Below are 10,210 nucleotides of genomic sequence, written 5' to 3' on the forward strand. Positions count from 1 at the left end.
CATGATGTTGCTGCTCCTGATCGAGCTGGCGGCAAAGCAATCACAGACTTCATCACAGAACTGAATGAAAAGTTGTCTCTTTTCATGCCATAATCAATGCTCAGTGTCGCTGCTGGCAGAGGATACGTAGGAAATATGGAGTTGTTGTGATGTTGTGTTTGAATCAAATGAAACATCACCAGCCCCAAAGTGTCTGTTACCACTTCTAAATGATCTGCAAATGAAACCACAGCTGAGCCAGAACGCAGTGCAGCGGGATCCAATAGGCATAATGTGTACGCAGCTTTTTTCACATGTGCAGCCGCACTCCCCCACACCTGGAAACTGACTTTGATGTGTAAAATCGGTGGAGTTCCCCTTTAACCAAGCTGTGAGCGACGAAACATAACCACAGAAGAAGATGCTTTAGTTGCTACAAGCAGATGTTGTAAGAAAAACTAATGAATCATCAGTGAACATTTTGCAGGTGCTGTCTGTGTGAACGTTTTTTCCGATCTTGTAATTACGTTCATTGAAAGCATTTCTTCATTTTGTTGATAAAAAAAAAGTAATTCAGGTAACAAGTTCTCTCACAACGTATTCACTATTGCGAATGAGTTGTGTATATATGTCATTTCTAGACGAAGCCAAAAGAGAAAAAGATGCATTTTTAGATTCAGCCATCTTTGCGTGAACATGATTCAAACACTTCAACTCCTTTCATCTGGATGTCTCTGTCTCGATTTATAAACTGATGACTGTAACATCAGCTGCTAATTCACAGGGTCACATTAACTTCCTGTTCATAATTCCTTCAGTTGTGTCACGGCTGCAGGTTGAGCTCCACACACCCTGACCTTCCTGCTGTAGTGCACTTGAGCAAGACACTGAACTTCATTCTGCTGTGGCAAACACATCTACGACTACATGTGAAAGTAGCGTGCGGCATCTCTGAAGGTCCCCGTCCAAAACCGTTTCCCCCTTTTACCATCTATTTCAGTCACAAGGTCAGTTTCAAAAATAGCTCACAGCTATAAATCCACTTTCAGAGGAATTGAAGGGTCAGAAGTGGACGACGCAGCTGCAAACAGCGAGCAGTGACTTGACGTGAAAGGTCTAAAGAAGGGCAAAAAACAACAACCGCCGTTTTTCATTTTCGCCTTCTTAACCTTTTCAATATACACTGATAATTATAATGTGTGCATTTTTATTTTGAAGTTTCTGATACTGACACGTTTTGTTCAGCAAGATAATCTTCATTAATGAGCACCACTTCATGCAATCAACAGAAGTAAAAAGCTAACGTTCGGCTGTAAACAAAGTAGACCGCGGTCGCGTCACTTCAGCGTCACCACCACTAAGATTCCAACTTGTAATCTGATTTTGCGCTGACCTGGTCTAGCTGGAGGTCGTGGCTAACACGCCGAGGCTGTAAAGGACGACTAGTAAGTCGATGAGCTTCCGTGTTCAACGTGATGACACTTAATGTCCGCGACAACCTCTGTAGTCTCATTTAGCAGCCGTCTTTTTTAAGACGCGTAAAAGCTTCTAAATGTATGAGTGGGGGTATCTACTGGCGTATTTTATGTCGTAGAACAAAGCGTGAATATCTTTTAAGCTTGTGTTTACCACAGCGAACCAGGCAGCTATTGACAGTACTCTAGCACTATGGCCTTGGGGGGGGGGGGGGCAATCATATTTTGGGGGGGACACGGCCCTGCATGGATTACACCTGACATCTTCACTCTCTGGCTTCTGATTGGTGAACAGTGAGCTCAGGCAGCTCGTGGTGTCCTCACTGTCAGAGTATGCCCTGTACACTGCTCCGACATGTGGAATATGCAGTTTAACAGCAGGACAAGAAGCACCTGACATGACGTTACCCGCTGCCGGCTGTCAGGCATCCTGCCGACCTTTGACCTCGATCTGTGATTGGCTGCAGTGCAGTGACTGGATGTTTGGAAGTGTGACTATTTATTTCTCAGCCACCATGAACCTGTCTCCTCTCGGTGATATCACTGCATGTCTGTGGCCACATGCCGGCGTGACGAGACGCTGCCAAAGACTGTCTATGTTTCAGAAGATGAATCACTGCGGTTAATAGAAGAAGGAAAAACTGCTTTACTATAAAAGGGCGTTAACCTTAATTCTCCTTCTGCTACTGATCGACATCAAAAATGTGATTTCTTTTCTGTAAAATTACATAAATGTTTGTATAATTTCTTTCAGAATTTATCCTCCTTTGCTCAGTTTACTGGAAATGTAATGAAAAAGAACATTAAACATTTTTGCTCTACAAACTGTGGTGGTGAGTTTGGTGCACTTAACAATTTGGTTCATTAAGGACACAAGTCAACAGGGGCTGGTGAACCAAAGTCACATGTCTCACAGGGTGAGAAATGCAAGTAACATTTCTCCCATGTTGTTGAGGAAACAGCTGAATATGCGCCTCAGTTAACTCTCTCTCTGGTTTTTGGAGTTCTAGTTTAAGCCAACAAGGTGTGCATCTTTGTTATCTTCAGTGTCAAACATGCTCAGTTTTCCATGAATGAAGATTCATTCATTGTCGGACAAAGATGCAGTTTTCAGCTGTCTACGTTATTTGGTGGCATCATCGTCAATGGCGTCGTTCTCACATGGACGAAAGGAGTATGTCAAGCTACTCAGCACATTACAGGAAGCTTCCCTGTCTTGTAGTTGAAACAGTTTTCTGATGAACTTCATGCTGATTATTTAGCATGTGCTGTAGGTTAAAGTTGAACCAGGAAGTAGCTCTACAACATATTATGAATATTGACTGATATATCCTTTAATTTCTGCATTTCTTTGACATTTCATCCCGTTACATCTTCATTGTCTCACAGCCCACAAACGTGAACACCATCAGAGTGTGAGGCGGAGTAACACCTCTTTTGTCACTTCCATCTTTGCATGGTGACATAGAGAAGCCAGCCAAACGGGGCAGAACTGATGGTGGGAGGGGCTGGCTATGAGACACCGGTAATGTGATCTGAGGAGAGTGACAGGAGCTCAGAGGTTTGACAGGGCTATAAAAGAGAAGACACTGACCATCACAGCAGAACACCAGTGGACTTAACTCCAGTGACCCACAGCGCTGTTAAACTACTTCACATCCAGGAGAAGGATGGGACTGCTCAGTGTCGAGGAACTGGTAAGATCTGCCGATGTGTGTAAATGTAAATGATAACAGTTATGAGAGGCAGAGAGAGTGACGAAGAGCAGCGGTCGGATTCTTAAAATAAGTGGCGGAAACCCACCTGAAAAACACATGAAATGGAATTTTGCTTCACAGGAAAACGAGAAGCTACAGAATTGATTTTCTGTTTTCATACAAAAAGATTATTTTTCTCTGGTTTCAATTTTTAAAGAATTCTCAAAATGTGTTGAACCAAGACATCTTGTTTAAGAAAAGGAGTTCTTCTGTAAAGTATGTTAGTGACGCTCTGTTGGAAACTGATGATGCTTAGAATAAGTTGACTGTGGAGAAGTTGTTTTAAATAGTTTTTGCATCTACGTGTAAATCATCTATCAGCTCCCACGACAGTCTTGATTTGTCTTAACTTAAGTTAAGTTGAAACTAATTAAACATTAAGATACTAAGGATCATTACCCAGTATTAGTTCCTGCACATTTCATCTCAATACGTCTGTCTTAATATCTGAAATGAGGGGTTCTCTTCCCCGGTGATTAAAGTTCAAGTAGGATAAACTACAAGCAGTTTGAAGGACTACATGAGTGATTCAATAACATACAAACAGTTGTGACTCATTAAAGAGTTGAAGTGTGTGTGTGTTAATGTGTTGAAGCTGTGGTGTGTTTACATTCCTCCGTTAGCAGCAGGACGCTGAGAGCTGCTCATGTGTTCAGCTCTGGACACTAAACTAAAGCTCTCCCGCTGAGCCGAGATGGAGACGTCAGTGCGCTTCAGCCTTTTTCCCAAACTCATTTTCTCATGATCTTTTTTAGGAAGGCTCTGCTCACCTTTTAGCCGTTCAGTTACTGTATATTATTGCGCTCACCTACTCTATACTAAGAAGTTGACTAAATTTATAAAACAATGCTCACTCACAGAGAGACGCATTTTAAATCAGGTTGTCTTTATACTCAGAGAGTACAGCGCCTCCATGTCTTCTCTCCTTCAGGTGTCCGGTAAGAGGTCAGAGGGCAAAGCGGCGGACGACTTCCAAGGAGGCGTGTACGAGGCGGCTGTCAATCAAGAGAAGCGGGATGACCGCAGGTCTCACAGGGAGCTGGGGGGCGGAGGTCTGTCAGAGGAGAGCGACAGTGGCAGTGAGCAGGAGGAGGTCAGCGTGGCAGCTCTCAATGTAAGAACAACAGTGCTACAGCCCTGAATGTATATATTATTGATTTCAGGAACAGTAATTAATAACATAATTGACCTTGTAGGTGTAACGGTAATAATTAGCAGAAGCAGCAGTAATAATATTAGATGCAGTATCAGTAAAGTAGTATTGTTACTAACCGTAGAAATAGCAGGAATAGTAGTTTTTCAGTACTCGACATGCAGAATAGATCCTGTCTATGTTATATTATTACATTATTGGATCATTGAGGCACTTTCAAGTAAAAGGTTCATTATTTCCCCAGAAACCTAAAGGTATAAAATAACATAAAACAAAAATACACAAGTACCTCAAAACTGTACATAAGTACCACGCTTGTGTAAATGTACTTAGTTACATTCCACCACTGGTTAGTTACAGCTGAAGTTGTAAAATATTTGTAGTAGTATTCTCAGAAGCAGTAGTGATGGTGCCGTTAGTAGTATAAGAAAGTAGAACAGAAGTACAGTATAATGTATAGTAGTATAATACTACACATAGTATTAGATGTAAAACTATGAACTATCCATCACTGTTCACAGAGCTCACACTGTAGTTTCATGTTGGCTTTTATTTAATTACAAGCTTTTGCCTCAAAGCGTTGGTGCAGCAGAGGTGATGCAGGTGCAGATGAGGCTGACACAGCACATAATGTTGAAATCCAGCTCTCACACTGGGACCAGGTGACGTTAGTCTCTGGGTCTGTGGTTACATCCTGGGAGTTTGTCTCTTGGTCAGTGCTGCCACCTGAAGGCATTTAGGAGTATAACACGTCTTCCTTGATAGCGATCTGCTAGCAGAGATTATATGAAGCGATGGTGATATCAGTGGCTGCATTGAATGTTTATTAGACATGAAAAAAATAAATAAACACATCAATCTAATTTTCAGTATTTTCAGCATGTTCATTAATTAGCCATATTATTTTTTATTTTGCCAATTCTCTTGATTATTATTCAGTGAATAAATAAAGATTTAAGTTTCTTCTTCTGTTGTTGTTGTTGTTGGTTTTGTTGTTGTTGTTGTTGTTGGTTTTGTTGTGTGCTGAAGCCCTGTGTCTTGTCGCTGCCCTGTCAGACGGATAGAAGCGGAAGGCTGAAGTTGGAGACGGTGGATGACCTGTTCAACATCCTGCAGCTGAGGAAGAGGAGAAGGGAGAGGAAGGCTCCCATCACCAAGAGACAGCAGCCGGAGCCTGAGACTGTGGTAAGATTATATTTCCTACATTTCGATCTCCTAGCAAACATTTAACTTTGCTTTTCACGAGAGGAACAGACACACACTGTTATTGTTTTGTTTGGGATGATTTTCTTCAACCAAAAGGGTTTAATATGTTTTATATTGTAACTCTGAGGATGTTTGAAGGCTAAATAAAGCTCCGCTGAGCCCACATGTGGCCACCTCTGCTGCAGAGGATTCCAAGAGAGTTGAGGTGCTCGAAACTGGCCATACCATAAATTTAAGAGCTACATGTAATGAATATAGTACTTTGTTTTCATGACACTGGAATTATGTTGGAGTTGAGATGGAGCCAACTCTCTCCTGAGCCAGGTACACTGTTCCTTCACCCTCAGTTTATACAGATGTTTTTTTTGCATCAACCTTGCAGCCAGAGACTGTGGATGAGCAGCTGTTTCTGACAGCAGCCATGGAGAACAAACTGCCCGTGGTGGAGAAGTACCTGACGGATGGAGGAAACCCCAACGTAGCCGACCACGTGAGTGTCACACAGCGGAGTCTGCTGCATATGGACATGAAAAAGAAATGTTAACATCTGACAAATGATCATATTTTCAAGAAAAAATACTTGAGGAGCTAATAGTACTTTAATTAAATCTATCTTTTGCTATCTTATCATTGATTTGCTTTTAATTCATCAACTGTTTTAACTTTTAAAATCCTGTCCAGTTCCAGAGAACAGCTCTGCACAAAGCCTCGTTCAAAGGACACGTGGAGGTCATGAAAAGACTGCTGGAGGCCGGAGCTGCCATCGACAAAACAGACAAGGTGAGAGTTTCTTTGTATTTTCCTTTCTTTTTTGTGTCTCTCATATACTATATATATATATATATATATATATATATATATATATATATATATATATATATATACTGTAAACCAGCACACACACACATTCACACTCACACAGCATCAGTCTAACAGTTCGGTGTGTGTGTGTGTGTGTGTGTCAGCTGGAGGCCACAGCGGTCCACTGGGCCTGCAGAGGAGGCAACCTGCCGGCCCTGCAGCTCCTCCTCGACCAGGGAGCCAAGTTCACCTACAGAGACAAGGTCGGTACACATACTGGATTTGGAGGAAGGCTTACTACAGGTCATCTCTGCTGCCAGACAAAAACACATGAAGCTGCGTAGAGTTTTTATTCCCTCATGTGTAACTAAAGGCCAAACAATATGTGCAGCTTTTGAAAATTCTTCCTTTTGGCTCCATCTGGTGGTGGTATTAAAACAGACAGCAAAGCCAAGCCCAAAGTAACACACAAGACACAAGAGGATGCATTAATATGTCTACAGTAGTGAGCGCAAACATACCAGATGTTTTTCTTGCGTTAATCAAGACAACTGAAATCCTCTCGTCTCCTCAGCTGCACAGCACTCCTCTCCATGTTGCTGTGAGGACCGGACACTGTGAGTGTGCTGAGCACCTCATTCACTGTGGAGCAGACGTCAACGCCAAAGACAGAGTAAGGACTCAGACAGACAACGCAGCGCAGAGATCACCAGTCCTCTTACAGCTACATTAGATCACCTGCAGCAGGACATGAAGCGAATTCAACAACACAAACTACTGCAGCATAAATGTGGTGCTACAGACTCATGTACACTTAAAGTTTTATCTCAGCTTAGAGGTAAAGATTTGAACAATTTGTGCACACAAAATAATTGTGTTGTCTCCATTTAGTGCCAAGTTATTGTAGCAGAACTGAGCTGCAGCTTGTTCGGTCTGGAGCAGCAGCAGCGTTTTAGAATAAAGGTGCCAACAAATAGGGAATTCTTTCTGAATTCAGAGCACAAATAATGAAAACATTGGCCCTGATACCAGATACCAGTCCCACTCTGTGAGATGCTGTTGATGAAAGAGTGAAAGAAACACAAGTTGAGCTTCTAGCCAAAAGGATAAATCTCATCACAAACGGTTATCTATGCTGAATATCTGTTTTCCTCCTGGCTGAAGGACGGAGACACGCCCATGCACGATGCTGTGAGGATCAACAGATTCAAGATGATCAAGCTGCTGATGATGTATGGGGCCAGTCTCAACACCAAGAACTGTGTAAGTACAGACCTCATGTATGTTAATAATCAGATTCTGGTATCAAAGCCCACATCTTCTGTCAGAAACTCAGTGTTCACTTCAGGGTCCCTCTGACCATCAAACAAATTAAGTTTTCAATTAAACATGCTGTGGATCCTCAGCGGTCCCCTGAGGCTGAATCCTGATGGTTTTGATGACCCCCTGACTTTTTAGATATCGCAAGATCAAATCTTGACTGTCGCACAGCGCTTTGACACATAGTACTGTGGGTTCCAGTGGTAAAAGTATTCAAATGATTTACTTAAGTTAAAGTAAAATTTTATTAAAATACTGCATTCACAATTTTACTTTGGCAAGGCAAGAAACATTTATTTGTACAACACCTTTCGACAGCAAGGCTATTCAAAGAGTTTCACATTAAGGCAGTGAGACAAGATATAGAAGAAACAAGACAACATGAAAAGACACATAAACAGGACTTATAACAAAGTAAAATAGAACATCTGTCAAATACACGTAGTGGAGTAAAAAGTACAACATTTCTGTCTGAAATAGAAGTATAAAGAAGCATCAAATGGAAATACTCAAGTAAAGTAGAAATACCTCAGAATTGTACTTGAGTAACTGCACTTTCCTCCACTGGAGGAGTGTCAGTTTTGACAGGCGGTCTCGTGTGTTTATGTCTCCCTTGCAGGATGGAAAGACCCCGATGGAGGCGCTGTATTCGTGGCAGAACGGAGCCAAGAGCCTCCTGTGTAACTTCAGCCAGGAGAAGCCCGACCAGTAGAACCCAACACATTCCAGTAAAAGCAGGAGTTCTGCTGGCTTATTGGGGGGAAAAAGCGGTAGAAAAAGAAAAAATCTTCTTTTCCAGCCCGTTCTAGTCATTTCCATTCTGCGGTTCATGAAGCACGCGAGTCTTTTATCTACGACTGTTGATCCAGGTTTGGCTTTGTTAAGCCCCTCAGGAAGTAACTGTTAAGTTGGCTCAGCCGGAGTTTGGAAGCTGGAAGAGAGCATTAGTCATGACCTTCCTCCTCCTGGATCAGGGATCTGAGGGATCTGAGGGATCTGAGGGATCTGAGGGATCTCAGGGATCTCAGGGGGACGTTTCTCATGACATGTCAATTAAACATCTTGTGTACAGTCACGTCAATAATAACTTTATTTGTATAGCACTTGAAGGAGCCTTTGATCAACAATGTGAAATCTAATCAGGATGTTGTTAATAGTGTGATCTTTAGCACTGATAGATTCATTGATCGCCAAATGTTGCTGGACAATGTCTCGGCTGACAACATGAAGATGTTTTTTTTCTTTTTCCTTAATTTTTACTTCAGGCTGAGGTGAAGTCAGAGACGCTGCATCGAGAAGATGACGTATTTATTGATTAATGGCAACTGTCAGTGATCGATTTATTGGCTTTGATTGATTTATTTCAATACCATACACATAATAACTGAGTGACTGTCCAGAGTTCTCGTCAGAGTAAAACTGAAGTTATTTATTTGAATAAAAGTTAGAAAAGGGAGGAACTAAGCGTCCTCTTGCTGGCAGATGATGTGTTTTGTTGTACTTAAACATTCAGATGAGTTTAATCAAGTTCTTTGGTCTTGTGCGTTTTGAGATTGAGAGGTGAGACAGGATGAAGTAAGTTTGTTGGTCAGGAAGACGAATTTGTCCACTTGCACTTCTTCTATTGATGTTGGTGATCTGCAGATTTACACAAGTCGCCTAATCAAATGTCCTTTACAAAATCTACCTTTGCTTTAATGTATAAAGGGGAACTTACAGCTGAGCAAGTGTGCTTGATGGACCGGACTGTGGAAAACCACATCAAGTCCAGTCTCAGTCCTTTTGACTCATCTTGCTCTCGGCTGCAATACAACCTTTTCCTTCAAATTCAAAACAACATTTATCATTTCGAAAATTAGTTTTAAAAGAACACATACACCCTGTGTATCTAGTTTTCCTCAAACCTCAAACATTGATTAGGCATTTGTTGTTAGGTTTAGTCTGGAAAGCCTTTAGACAAATTTGGACATCTGGGGGACCAAACAACAACAAAAGGTCTCCTCAGTGATGCAAAAAGAGCTTCATCTGGTGGGGAAGAGGCTGAAAAGTTGGTTTAGAGGATGTTTGACAAGCGTTTATGTGGATAAAACTTGTCTTGATATATGAATGGTAATCAGATTTTTTATTGTTAAAGATGTATGTAAATTATACCTTGTAGTTTGAATAAAACTGATTTTGACTTGAAACTTTCTTGTATTGCGAGAGAGAGAGAAGTGATGTAGCTCCAGACTCAGTGAATACTGAGCTGCGCTCTCACTGTGACCTGCGAGATGTTGACACAGCTCCACTTAACTCACCGCCTGAAGTAAATATTGTGAAATAATAATAAATAATAGTAATTACTAATTCATGCTCTCAATTTCGTATTGCCTTTGGAGACAGAGCCTGAAAGCAGGAGTCTCACGCCATATATAATAATAATAATAATACTGAAGCATGAATGATTCAATTGATTGTTTTTTTGCCGAATTCACTATTAGTGCTTCCTGTTTGCTGTGTCCCTTTGGCTGTACTATCAC

General features: G+C 41.5%; 1 protein-coding gene across 1 annotated transcript; it reads left to right on the forward strand.

The window, feature by feature from the left end:
- Positions 1 to 3,124: 3,124 nt before the first annotated feature.
- LOC139294495 (ankyrin repeat domain-containing protein 1-like) lies at positions 3,125 to 8,403 on the forward strand. The gene is made up of 9 exons (XM_070916405.1): positions 3,125 to 3,151; positions 4,143 to 4,325; positions 5,421 to 5,549; positions 5,953 to 6,060; positions 6,252 to 6,350; positions 6,536 to 6,634; positions 6,946 to 7,044; positions 7,536 to 7,634; positions 8,311 to 8,403. The coding sequence occupies exons 1-9, from the start codon at positions 3,125 to 3,127 to the stop codon at positions 8,401 to 8,403; spliced, it is 936 nt and encodes a 311-aa protein (XP_070772506.1).
- The last annotated feature ends 1,807 nt before the right edge of the window (positions 8,404 to 10,210 follow it).

The sequence above is a fragment of the Enoplosus armatus genome, chromosome 12, assembly GCF_043641665.1.
Source record: "Enoplosus armatus isolate fEnoArm2 chromosome 12, fEnoArm2.hap1, whole genome shotgun sequence".
Lineage (NCBI taxonomy): Eukaryota > Metazoa > Chordata > Actinopteri > Centrarchiformes > Enoplosidae > Enoplosus > Enoplosus armatus.

What these genes read in the sequence shown, in the direction of transcription:
- LOC139294495 (XM_070916405.1), top strand. Translation starts at nt 3,125, where the DNA reads ATGGGACTGCTCAGTGTCGAGGAACTG. An exon ending in AGCCGGAGCCTGAGACTGTG is followed by an intron (nt 5,550 to 5,952) that starts GTAAGATTATAT and finishes TCAACCTTGCAG; the next exon opens with CCAGAGACTGTGGATGAGCA. An exon ending in CCATCGACAAAACAGACAAG is followed by an intron (nt 6,351 to 6,535) that starts GTGAGAGTTTCT and finishes TGTGTGTGTCAG; the next exon opens with CTGGAGGCCACAGCGGTCCA.